Consider the following 13,853-nt stretch of genomic DNA (forward strand, 5'->3'; position numbering starts at 1 on the left):
TACACCAAAGTGATTCAGAACAAGGTTAAAAACAACAGATATAAGACCATAACAGAGTACAAATAAGCTAACAAATGAGAAACGCTGGTTAAACAAAAAATGCACATAAAATAAGAAATAAAACATCAGAGCATAATTTAGAAGATAAAATCACCGAGTATTCAGAAATATAAGGTGGGGGTATTGATACAGTGGTACATCAAGAGAAGATAAATAACGTAGGGATAAAATATAGGGAATCTGCACTAACTAACCAAAAACGCTCGGTCAAACAGGTAAGTTTTTAACTGTGATTTAAATAAATGGATGGAACCAGAGGTGCGAATAGAAGCAGGAAGATTGTTCCAGAGGCTAGGCGCTGCAGAGCAAAAGCATGGTCACCTCTGGTATTTAGCCGGGATCTAAGCTGCACTAAGAGTAATTGTCCTGATTGGGGATATATGGACTAAAGAGTTCAATGAGGTAGCACGGCGCAGTATTGTTCATGATTTTAAAGGTAAGCAACAGAATTTTAAACTCAATGCCGTGTTTGACAGGGAGCCAATGCCAATGATAGTGAACATTCATAAGTATTGTGCCAAACCCCTGTACAGTGAAATCGACAGGAGAGAATCTGAATATGTTTTGCTTCTTATGTATATTCTTATGTATATATTTTATTGCTATTTTCATCCTGTTTAATCAATTATCACTCTCTGAACCAAGAACTGAAACATTCCTGACTTGCATTGCAATTGCACACACCTGCTGCTATATATATATTTTTAGTATTCTTTTAGCACTATTTATATTATTATATTACTATTTATTATCTTATTGTTAGGGCTGTTTTTGTTTTTGTTGTGCATCTGCACCTTATTGTTGTCAATGCCTACGCATTTTTTTGGGACAGTGTGAAACGTAATTTCAATTCCTTTGTATGGCAAGTACATTTGAAGAAATTGACAAATAAAAGTATTCTATTCTATTCTATTCTATTCTATTCTATTCTATTATTATCACATCAAGAAATGTATTTTTATTAAATGTATCAATTTCCACACCATCTATGTGCACTTGTACATCATTCTTACCGAATAACAAATTTTAGTTTTATGTAGATTTAATGATAATTTGGTCCTACCAAACTACTTTTTTTCCACATGTTTGAAGTGACCAGTTCCAGTGACTCTTTTTCCCTAGAATAAAAAATATTTGTTCCATCTGCAAATAATACTAATTTTAATACATCCAAGCATGATGAAGAATATTCCCAGCTTCACAAATTGTGTCCTGTCAGTTAAAGGTTTCACTTCAGAGCACAACAGCTCTTCTAAACTGAATACTGTTACAGTTTATATTATGACTGATTTTTGTCAGATGCTTGTGTAAGCATTTATTGTAATCTCCTTGATTTAGGCAGTTATTACCAATGATGTAGAATCAGAGAATGATAAGATATACCTTATGTTAAAAAGTGAGTTATGGCCCTCTGATTTATGACAATTGAAGCAATAAAGGAAGTAATAAAATATGTATGACAGTCATGTGTGGTTTGTATATGGCTCAGCTGCAGTGGAGGGCTGGAGCAGTGATTTCAGGGTGTGTCGGGGAGGCTGACCAGAACAAGCTGTTGACCATTTCTAATCATGTCTTCCCTATATGAGTAGGACACCAGGACCTGAATTAAGAGCTTTGTGTGGTGTGCAGAGTGGAGGGATGCAGCTGGAAAGCTGAGCAGCGATAAATATCATCAGTTGGAACAGCTGCAGGACCAGTCTAAGTGCCAGACAAAGGTGTTTGAAAGTGGCCCGGAGGACCGACCTTTTGCCTATGCCTGGTGGTGGAGGAGCATTTCTTTGCGGGGCTCCCCACAGAGACCGCAGAATGAGTCCACTCTCACTGGCCAGCCAGCCTGGATGCTGGCATAACACTGGCCAAGGAAAGCAGCGGGACATCTACAACCACTAGTCCAAGCTCTGAGGAAGATGCTCCAGGGTAGTGGCCAAAGTTGGCCACTAACCCGCTTGTCTGTGCTCTATTTGTACAGGTCACAGCAGCTACAGACACCATACCTCACTCACCGTGAGCTGAACAAGCGCCAAGGCAGCCGTGTTGGAGGTGTGGGCAACCCGGGCATGTCTACCAGCAGCCTGCTGTTCAAGATGGAGCAGATGTTTCGTGTTGCTGGCCCTCCAACAACCTCCCTCGGTCTGAGAGGGATGTACGGTGTACCAGTAAGGTTCCAAAGCGGTATACGCCAGGCCTTGGTGGACTTGGGCTGTACCCAGACCATGGCGAATGGCAGACCATCCCGAGCAGTGGTGCTGCACACAATTTCTGCAAAGAGTGTGGGGCAGGCACTGTTTCAGGTCATCTCCCGAGTCAGCGTCCCGAAAGAGATACTGACTGGCCAGGGCACATTGTTCATGTTTCATACACTAATAGAACTATACAAATGACTGGGAATTAAATCTGTTTGGACCAGTGTCTACCACCCTCAGACTGATTGGCTGGTGGACAGACTCAGTAAGACTTTAAAGTCCATGATTTGTAAGTTAATTCATGACGATGAGTGCAATTGGGTTCGCTGGTTAGACCCTCTGTTGTTTGCAGTGTGGGAGGTGCCCCACACCTCCATGGGATTTTCACCCTTTGAGTAACAAGAAGCCGCAGACGATGTTGGACCTTTAAAGTCTGTATCTTCTGGACCTCAGAGCTACACACATTGGGAAGACTATCACAGGGAAATTTGCTCCAGGCCCAGGAACATCAGTAGTGCATGTACAACAGAGGGGCTAGACTCATGCAATTTTCACTGGGACATAAAATGCCTGTATTACTCACTTCTTCTAGCTCAAAGTTACTGGACAAGTGTACTGGCCAAGTGGCAAGGGCCCTTAGCGATCACACGGCAAGTGGGGGGTGTAGACTAAGAAGTTGTACGGTCACACAGATATATCACCTCAACCTCCTTAAAGTATGGAGAGAGGCTGAAACCGCTTCTCTGGGAAACAGATGAGTTGGGATCGGAGGTGCCAAATACTCTACATCAGCTGGAAGTTGACAGGAAGTGAGCAAAAATAAAGCACCATGGATAAGGAGTGCCTGCCGATCTGGTGGTTGGTCAACTCCCTCCGTTATTACCTCCTGGGACGTTCATTCACCCTCTGCTCGGACCACGCCCCACTACAGTGGTTCCACCGCATGAAGGATGCCCATATCACCTGGTGGTATCTGGCTTTGCAGCCGGAGCAGAGTGTGGGAGAAGAGTGTCAGAGTGTCATGAGTGGGTGCTCAACCAAAGTGGAGAAAGAGACTGTCAGTAGTGTGTCTCTACAATAAAAAAGAAAATAAGAACGGACAGCGTGTACACTTGTGGTCCTTTTTCACACTGTGACAGGCTTGTCTTTATTCATTCACCGTCATCATTCCAGCCACTGTAGCCTTTTGAGTCTGATAATCCAGATCATTTTCAACTTTCTTCTTGTCTGTCCTGAATTTAGATTCATTTCATGTAGCCGTTTGATTTGTTCAGGAGAGATCAAATACATTTTGTGCATTTTTATTGTTATTATGATAATACATGTATGGAAACAGATTGTTATTTACTAATTGCACATATTGCCACCATGATAGGTAACACCGTAGTAAGAAGTAGTAGCATGACTCCATCTCACTTATTAGCCATCAGTCTGTTTTCCTTGTATCGTCTTATTTTTTTTATACTGGCAATCTGTAATAAGGATATTACCTTTTAAAAGGTTGATGCAGAGCTCGCTTGCATAAAATCTGGTGAGCATTCTTCTAATATAGCTGTGCGATTTCTCTGTGAGCTAGAGGTCAGTGTTTTCTGCAAAGCAAAGTGTCTTCTCAATCTTACAGACATATTTTTAAAATCATTTTTTCCTTGATAAGAAAACACAAAGCTCTTTCTTAGGCAGTATCCCTGATCTCAGCCTCAGGTGCTCTGGACAGCTGGGTGTGAGGTCTATCAACAAATAACCGTGAGGTTAATTATTGATAGAATTATTGATATTGATTTAAAACTCTCAAATAAAAAATGTTAGTGTCCAGGAAATATTTGAGGAGCTATTATATTAATATGTTATTTATCACATGGGCTTTTGAATAACAGCATGTAAGTGTTGTTATGCTTGATTAATGACCATTGATCAAAGGCCATGAGTACCATTCACAGAGAGTTGGGGAATGGCTGCAATCTCAGCATTGTAAGATGGTGAAAGATGTACCACTAGGCCCCCTCCTCGATTCAAAGATGGTCTTTTACTTTTCACATAAATGCCCTGACTGATGAGACTGGGGAAGCAAAACTAAACATAATGCGACCAACAAACTAGAAATAAACTGAAATGCACTACAGGACGCTAAATTATAAAGTAGTGACTTTATAGTTTGGCTTTAAGTGATCTCTTAAATAACCAGAAAGAATAATGAGTCTACAACCAGCTCAAAACGCTGGGTCAGAGATGCAGGACCATGACAAAAGGCTGTCCCTGTGATCTAAAATAAAAATCACAGAGGCATGAAAAATAAAAATCTTTGGCAAAGTAGGAAAATTTCCACTTTACTGTATCATAAGCACAGCAGGACACCGGCGTCTATTTTGATGAGCTCCGAATCTTCCTTGGTCAACGCAGAAGCTTGACATCTAGAGCGCCAGTGTGACGTCCTGAACTCCCCCACTGTCTGAGGGATACTAAACACCAAACCCTTTATCAGAAGGCCGTAAAAACATCTGTGTTTCTAATTTGTCGGGTAAAGCCACCCCCCGGTTTCTGGCTGGTACCACTTTGAAACTGCTTTATTTGTGCTTCAGGGAGGAGCTTCAGGTTGTGGCTCGAACCCTGAATAATGGTTATTGTCATTAGGTGAAATTCTGGCTGATGAGACCTGGGTTGGGCCACCTCTTTTTTAAATTGCTTTATTTGTGGTTCACCTCGGTGCTCAAAATGTCAGTCGAAGGTCTTGTCATTTGGCCCAGACTGGCTGCTGTGTGAAGATTCACCTGTCTATTCAGAGTCTGCTCCTGGACAGTCGACTCACATGGAGCTGTAGAATGTGTAAGTCTCACTTGGATTGTGATTTTCCTTTTTCGGATTAAATAAACACATAAAATGAGTTACAGACTTTCAACGGGTTTGCAGCCTCCAGCTGCACCCATCACCATCACCCTCTGTTGTCACAAAAGCAGCCGTTTAATGACAACAACCTGTTTACTATCATTTAACATATTTTCTCACACACAAACACACAGCCAACAGCTGTCTAAAAAGTGAAGACATCATTATGAATGAATGAATCATATTCTCAAACATAATATTCATAATGCTGTTCCATATGTTCATCATCATATTTTCATCATGTTGTTGTCAATTATACCCAGGTATGATATATAATAATTGTATGACATGTCATTAACATTATAACTGTCATAAATCTTTATTACTTCCTTTATAACTTCCCTTGTCATAAATCATAGGGCCATAGCTCACATAATGTATACATTATTATTCTCTTTTATCCTCTTTTAAGCATTAGTTAGAATTAATCTCTGGCTCTCTTCCATCTTTTTTCCTGCCTTTAACACCCAAAAGGCTACACTATTTGGCTGCATTGACACACAAGAACATGTCTTTTTAAGGAAAGCTTGTTATGATGATTGGTATAAAGTATAAAGCTGATATAGTAACAGGACCGTGTTGATTGTCTTGACGCATGCTCAATCATCCACGTAAGGAAATCTCCCAAAGTTGATTCTGTTCATCTGGATGTAGCATTTTCAGTTTGAGAAATGTTTCATCACTCATCATCTGGGCAAGAAGGATTTCTTATCTAGAGTTGCATGCTTTGTTGTGTTTTAATGTCGAGTATATTTTAGTGTTGTATGCTTTTATTGTGTTTATTGGATCTTCTTCCGGAGAGACTCCGCCCCCTGCTTTCCCTAAGTAGACACAGGGGACAGAAATCAATCAGGCCTCTCTTGATGGCTGCGGCCAATAAGATGGTCTGGCAGGTCAGAGAAGACACGTGTGGCTGGATGCAGATGAGAAGGAGAGAGCAATGGAGTAGCGTGACGGCAGGCGCAGCCACAGGAGGGCCTTCGGTCCATGGATGGCAGACTTCGCCCAGGTGGCAGCAAGACACCAGCTAAAACACTTTAGCCACAGAGCAGCGGCGGGCGGAGTTTAGAGCTCTGCCCTCGCGGGGTAAATCCCGTTGTAGAAATGTATAAAGACATCCCTGGTACAGGATGGGTGACTGCCGCTGCTTCACTGTGTTTAGCGGAGCGGAGTGGTGGAGGACACTACTGGAGGGCGCTGTCGGCCTGGCCCCACTGGTGGAGTTCGGTGGACTGTTATCAGCCTTAAGTGTGGCGGAGACTGATTGGGACTGTTGCGGAATGGACCTTTATTGTGTTTAGTTTTATGTTCTTTTAATTATTCTTTCCCCTGATCAGGATACATTTTTATGCTGTAAATAAAGTATGTATTTTATTAATTACTTTAACAAGATTTTACTTGTCTTTCTGGTCCCGTGATCATCCCCTGCTGCTCTTCCCGGGGTTCCCTTCTAACTTATACCCGTGACACATCCAAGTGACTTGGACTTGGATCCCACCCTTAAAGTAAATTTACAAAATGAGTGAAACTAGCACCACTGGCAAACAGTGGCCTGTGTGCGGTCAGTTCCTTGATCATTGATATGTAAATTGTCATGACCACTGACCAACAAGGGAGTTTTTCCTTCCCATTGTCGGCAAAGAGCTTGCTCAGAAGGGGTCATATGATTGTTGGGGTTTCCTCTTTTTTGTATTACTGTAGGGTTTTACCTTACAATATAAAGCACATTAAGGCACCAGTTGTTGTGATTTGTTGCTATATAAATACAACTGTAGTAAATTGAGTTGAATTGAATAGTTTTCACTCCCTGTGACCCCATGTCTTTATGTGATGTTAATTTGTAAACATGTGGGAGTGAGGGTCACGACACATGGCTGCCTCTCTCTGAACCTGGTTCTGTCTGAGGTTCCTTTCTGTTAATACACAGTTTTCCCTTACCACTGTCACCAAGTGCTTGTTTATAAGTTGTCTGATTGTTTTGTGTGGGTGTTTTTTTTTTGTTTTTTTGTTTTTTTACATATTCAAATAAATTTGAATTTAATCATAGAATTTGTCTAAATTGGTTTTTGAACCATTTTTCTGGGATTTTAGAGAATTGTGTAAGTAGAGAAACAGCAGTACAACTGCAGCAATCTTCATTTTGTTAAGAACTTTACCAGTTTCAATGAAACACTAAAATAATCTCTAAATTTAACAGGACACTAGATGTGAATTGATAGAAGCAAAGGTACTCTGAAAAACCAGCTTGCAAATGTGCACACAGACATATACACACTTTGAGCAACAGCTAAATGTGAACACTTGTCTCCTGGCCTTTAATGGAAAGTAATATCCACACATCGTGTTTCAATCCTGAACACAGTAAATTTAAATTCCTTTCATAAATGAATTATAAAACTACTACAAATTGAACTGCATTTTTTACAACGTAAATGTAGCTTCAGTGAAACCACATTCTTTAATTTCAGCGACCAGAATGCGTTAACATGTGCTCCATATTGCATCACCTCAGTTGGCATCTGCATTTTCTTCAGCATTGTTGAATTTCTGATGGAAGTGAACCTGAATTGACATTATAATTTATACCACTGGGCTCTGGAAAAAGACACAATGAAACATGGAACAAGTTAGAATATTCACAGTAACTTTAAGCTCTTAATAACTGAAGAGTGCTGAGGAGAACTGTCATCGTTACATTTATTAAGATACAGAAAAAAAGGAGGACAGTTAAAGGAAATATTTTCTGTTATCTCAAGAAAGCAGACAGCAGAAGAACCCATGTGTGCAGCTGTGCTTTGCTATTTTCTGCACGATTGAGTGATAATAGTTCTAATGGGAAATGAGTACTTTTAGCATCTCCACATGGAAAGTTAGTACAAATCCCTGTGTCACAGTCTACTGGTTACTTGTTGAAGACTGTAAATATGTCACTTTTACTGGCATGTCCCTTTAAAAAAAAAAAAAACCTATATATTAAGGGGGACCTTAGGGGCTGCGACAACTCAGAGGGATAACACTTTTCAGCCTCCCCAGGAAGTCTATGTCAGGGTGCTGGCATAGACTTTGAATACGTGACCAGTTCTATATGTGTTTTGTGCATTTGGAGGAAGCATTCAATGGCATCCCCTGTAGTACCCAGTGGGAGTATGTGGTGGTGAGACTAACAAAGCTTCCACTTTGGTGGCCTCAAAATCTCATCTCTGCTTTTTGCAGATGATGTGGTTCTGTTGGCTTCATTAGGTGGTGGCCTCCAGTTTGCACCGGAGCAGTTTGCAGCCAAGCTGGTATGAGAACTAGCAGCTTCAAGTCTGAGGCAATGGTCTCCAGCAGGAAAAAGGTGGAGTGCTCACTTCAGCTCAGGGACGAGTTGCTGCCCCAAGTGGAGGAGTTTAAGTCTCCGGGACTTGTTCACAAGTGAGGGGAGAGGGACAGATTGGGGTATAGCGACTACATTGATAGTGACTGAAAGAACGAGATTGCAGATACAAGCAGTGGAAATGAACTGAGAGATGAGTTTGGCCATTCGAGAGGAGCTCAGAGTAGAGCCACTATTCCTCTGCATTGAAAGGAGCCAGTTGAGGTGGTTTGGCTATCTGACTAGGATGCGTGCTGAACAACTCCCGGGTGAGATGTTCTGGGCATGTCCCACTTGGAGGAGGCCGCGGGTCAGAATCAGGACACGCTTGAGAGATTATATCTCTCGGCTGGCCTGGGAATGTCTTAATGCTCCCCCAGATAAAATGGAGGAGGTGGGTGGGGAGAGGGGGCCTGGGCTTTTCCTCCTCCCCCCACATCCCAGTCCCAGATAAGTGGAAGAAAATGGATGGATTATTATGATTATTCATTTTTTGCTAGTGTATTGTTATGCTTTCTTTTATCTTTCTTTATGAAATAGACCTTACCTTCATAGCATTCAGGGATCATGAGCCTTCCATCGATGCACTGCGTTGACACAGAATATCCACATTTCCTGGCGTTGTTCATGCACCAGACAGAGACAATATCTTTGTGGAAGACTTTGTTGGGTTTAAAGTCTTCAATCCACATTTTATTCCCTTTGTAAAGTATCCTCCCTTTATCTATTCCAATCTTACAAGGAGCTGTAAGTTACAAGAAGGAGAATTAAAAAATACAAGAGATGAAGGTCTCCGTTCAACTAATATAATCTCCTAAAAAGCGCAGCTCTTTGAAAATAAAGTGTGGTTTAAAAGATGTGATATTGGCTACAGTCCTACCCTTGCAGGATGGCTTCTCAGACCAAGTTCCATCCTGCTGGCAAACAATCTGCAGACTTCCCTCCACTATATAATCTCCAGTGCAGCCATATTTGATGGTCTCCAGGTAGTCAAAGTCTCTCTGGTCATTGGTTGACATGTAGCCTCTATCAATGTTCTCTGGTAGAGAGCAAGTCACCCCTGTAAAGGAGCAATTTCAGTAGACTGCTTAGACGACAATATTAATGTAGCTAGGCTTCATGCTGTCTTTCATAGCTCTGCATCATTATGACCTTTTTACTGGAGAGGAATATTTTACTTTACAGCTAAGAAGGGAGAAAATTCCAAAATCTGTCCAAATGTATTTAGATTTATAGTATTTTTCCTCAGATTTCACATTATTCTCAGTGAACAAACAGAACCACGAGTTGTCCATTAACTGCATATTTGATCATTCATCCTGTCCTGAATTGAAAAGATACTTATTCAATCAACAACTATACTTCTACTATGCTTGTTATGATCTAATTATGGAGTATGATAGAGACGCTCATACTTTTTAAAGTATGATTTTTAAAGTTTTCAGAACTAAATGGGAGATGTTTCAGCTTTATCCTAAGTTTAATCAATCTACTGTTACTGACATAAATACTAAACTCTAATCCTCAGCTTTTTAACAGTTTGAAATTGTGACACGTCAAAGCTAACACATATATTTTTGGGCTTTCTTTTAGTTTGAAGGGATGGTTGTGTTCAGTAAAATACATCTGCAGTGCCGCTGTAGCTTTTACATCCTCACGTACGTCGACATTCGGGTGTCTTGGTCCAGGTGCCACTGGTCGTGCACTCTGCCGTTGCATCACCGAAAAGTGCGTATGGAGGCAGGCATTTGTAAGTCCCCGTGATGCCGTAATCAGTGGTGTTCCCTCTAACCCTGGTGTTGTAAACAATCATCCCAAACTCTGGGATCGGAGGAAGACCACAGGTCATAGCTGCGACAGGAGAGACACAATGAGTGAATTTAGATATGTATCGTTACATGAAATTGTAAAGTGTCTTACCTAATTACTTATAACTTGTGCCTGTTTTAGAGTATGTAATAATTTGCATGGCCTTCTACAGCTCGGCCCACTCAGTAAATTCTTGTTTCTCATCAATTTTATTTCTGAATGTCATAGATATAAAAACATATAAACAGTACGAAGGAAGAACAACTGCATATTCCAGATAGCTGTAACATATATTTATATACATCAAATACAATTTTAATAAATAAAGAAATAAATATATTTTCTCTTTGTGATTCTGTACCTATGCATTCTGGTACAGGTGAGCTCCATGTTCCATTGGCTTGGCAGACAGAGGTGCTGGATCCAGACAGTATATACCTATGCAGTGCAATATTATTCATTAAGTTAATGCTTAAAATGTTTAATCACATAATAACTCAAAAATGTTAAATCTATTTGAATGCAAAGGCTGACTGAATGTTTGATTGCTATTTACTAAACATGCATTTTCCACTAGACAGTATTTTGCACCTCATTAGAAGTTCTTTATTTGCACGCCAAAAAACCAAAGCGTTAGCGAGAACAAAGTGCCCGATAGATTAAGGAAACAAATTTGTCTTTAAATGGCGCATCAAAAACAGCAGCTGGTTATACATCTACTTTTACTGCATATTATGGAGTCTTATTACTCTTGGTTTGTGGTGTATGTGCAAAGATATGGTGTGGTGTACGATGTCACACAATAAAATTTGACAAGATGCTCTTCCTTTACCCTTCCTGACAAGTATAGTTGATCGTACTCTGGTAGACAGTATCCTCGTAGTATAAGTCTCCATTAGGTGGGGAATCAGGATAAGGACACAGCTTTGCTGCAAGAAACAATATGTTCATGATAAGTTTCGGTATTTATTTGTTGAAGAATAATGTAAACAGAAAAAGATTTGCATTCTGTTCTTTCATGAAACCATCAAATACTGGTCCCACTGTATATAGTCTAACCTTTTCATTATTTAAACGTTTTAAATTATATAATATATATTACAACATAAGAACAAACATGAAGCGTGTCAATTAGTAGTATTAGAAAATGTTACAGTTAAAATTAGGTTACTCTACAAAAAATAGAAAAAACACTCCTTCTAGAGCAAATTGAAACATATTAGTAATATTTGCACTTATTACAGTTTCCTTTAAATTATTCTGCAAAAGTGTTGTTATTAAGGAGACAATTGACTTGAAAATCTTAAATGCGTCATGAAAGATGATGAATTTATGTTGATATTAAGTTACAATACAAGGCAATCAGTTCCAAGATGTTAATTTCTCACAAAAAAAATGGAGACCCACGCTTGCACAGAAATTTAGTGGCTGTCCACGCTCCACTGGTAGTGCAAACAATTGTGCGAGGGCCTGAGATGGGGGTGTATCCGTCTTTGCAGGACAGCGCTAACTCCACACCAGGGTCAAAGAACATCTGGTCCACAGCCACATTGATGTTGGCATTCAGCTGAGGTCTGCGACATCCTTTGAAAACAAAATGATTTATTAAGAAGTGTATGCACTCTGTCAAGTTAACTGAGGGTTTATATATTATTACATTTGCAAAATATCTAACACTAAGCCTTACAGCACTACAAAGTGAACACCAGCATTTTCCCATAGAAATGAATTATTCACATATAATTATGGAAACGTATTTTTACTAAAAAAAAAAAGTCTTCGGATTATCAAATAATATTAACTGTCTGTGCTAAACAAATATTGCTACTTTAGAGAAGCAGTATTCACTTGAAAGTATTGTTTTTTTGCATATGAAGCTCAAAAACACTCATTTATGATCGTACTTCAGTAACTGATTACTGATTGATTTCCTTATAACTAAAAAACCCAAATATTTTACTTCTGTGACAATCATTAACATAAAAACTGCACTACAAAAGTACATTTCTTTAAAACAAGGCTATTGCGATGATGTGATCCTAAAAACAGAAAACAGTGAAATGAAAAATGTATATACAGTCAAGACATATGATATAAAAAAAAACAAGAAATAATACCCTTGGCAAAAAACAGAACTGGAAACAGCAGAAGCAAAGTCAGCCATCGTTCCATCTTTTGTCGAAATGTTCAGATGTTCTTCAGTACTTTCCTGTGGCCTCTGGTTCAAATACTGACTCGCTCTGTTGCTGCTGTTTGTATTTCTCTAGAGTAAATAGATAAGAGCGACATGAAGTAACTGCTTACTGCCTATCTTTGTTTTGTTTTCTGTATTTTGCTCGCTATCTGCAGTTACAGATTGTGATCCTTGTGACCTTTTACTGGAAGTAACAAACCGGACGAGTGGACTTTCCCTTGTTGCCACGATTGTTGCCCAACGCTGCAACCTTTTTTACATTCCTGTGTCACCATTTTGTAGCGGATAAATTACTCTGCAGAGCTTAATGCAATGCCTTGGGACAAGAGTCACCACAGGCAGGAGACAATCAGAAAAATATATACTGAATCTAAGTTGGATATGTTTTTTTTTTTTCATTTATGTTACCAGCTGATGAAAAATTGTAGAGTTTGAACCGTTTTCAGTATCTGAAGTTTGGCATGCAACAAAAAGTTTGAGAAACATTAGCACAAGTGAGTCAGAGATGCCTTAGAACATAGGAATGCCTTAAAATCAATCATTGCTGACAAATTTCTGCACTCACCTATGTCACCATTGCTCATGGTGTCCATGCTTGATGTCTTATACAACAGTATAAAGAAAATCTGTCTTACTGAGCTAAAACTCAAGAGAAATTTGAATCTATGTAGAAAGAGACACATTTCTCAAATAGAATCTAAATTAGTGATTGTGAGGATCTATGTTACTGTAAACCAAAGCCAGAAACATTGTATGAGCAGCTACAGTTTTAATATCAATGCCCGAACTCAAATGAATTGAAATAAAGTAGCACACTAATTCAAATGAAACTGCGCGATTTTCTTCACAAAGAAGTAATAATAGAGCCACACAGCATCTCATCACTGAATATTTTATCAACCCTATTACATGTTCAAGCTTTCAAGTCCATTTAAATTCATTTTTATCACAAGTGGGACTAAAGTGGCATCAGCACGAGTGTGGGTTGTTCACTCCCTGATATCGCATTTGAGTAGCTAAGGTCAAACGGAGAATCGACTAACATAAAAAGGTGTGAATTGGCTAAACTAAATCTCCTGGGGAAAGTTGTCAGTTGGACACTGCAATTATGTCAGCCTCTCTCATGTTAATAGCTTTTTATTAGCCACGAGCTCTCTGAGCTATACTTTGTATAGCCGTCATCTGGTTAGGAAGTTTAAACTTTTGAATGAGCCATTTCTCACAAGTTTAGCATATCTGACTGAAATGTGAAAATCATTAACGCACGTAGTTTAAATCTTCATATTTCATAGCAAAGTCTGGCCTGTGTATGGCTACGGATACAGTGTGTTAATAAGTGTTAATAAGTGTTAATGAATGCACACTTTCATGA

The 13,853-nt window shown here is 39.5% G+C and overlaps 1 protein-coding gene across 1 annotated transcript; it reads right to left on the bottom strand.

Annotated features, from left to right (window-relative positions):
- Positions 1–7,403: 7,403 nt before the first annotated feature.
- Positions 7,404–12,541, bottom strand: LOC146630840 (beta-2-glycoprotein 1-like). The gene is made up of 8 exons (XM_085356139.1): positions 12,405–12,541; positions 11,695–11,871; positions 11,120–11,216; positions 10,649–10,725; positions 10,141–10,329; positions 9,359–9,538; positions 9,026–9,223; positions 7,404–7,718 (listed from the first exon to the last, which is right to left on the bottom strand). The coding sequence occupies exons 1-8, from the start codon at positions 12,457–12,459 to the stop codon at positions 7,654–7,656; spliced, it is 1,038 nt and encodes a 345-aa protein (XP_085212265.1). The 5' UTR covers positions 12,460–12,541; the 3' UTR covers positions 7,404–7,653.
- Between the last annotated feature and the right edge of the window lie 1,312 nt (positions 12,542–13,853).

The sequence above is a fragment of the Diplotaxodon limnothrissa genome, linkage group LG6 (assembly GCF_057381915.1).
Source record: "Diplotaxodon limnothrissa isolate DT_005_m linkage group LG6, D_limnothrissa_male_GT1.1, whole genome shotgun sequence".
NCBI classification, from domain to species: domain Eukaryota; kingdom Metazoa; phylum Chordata; class Actinopteri; order Cichliformes; family Cichlidae; genus Diplotaxodon; species Diplotaxodon limnothrissa.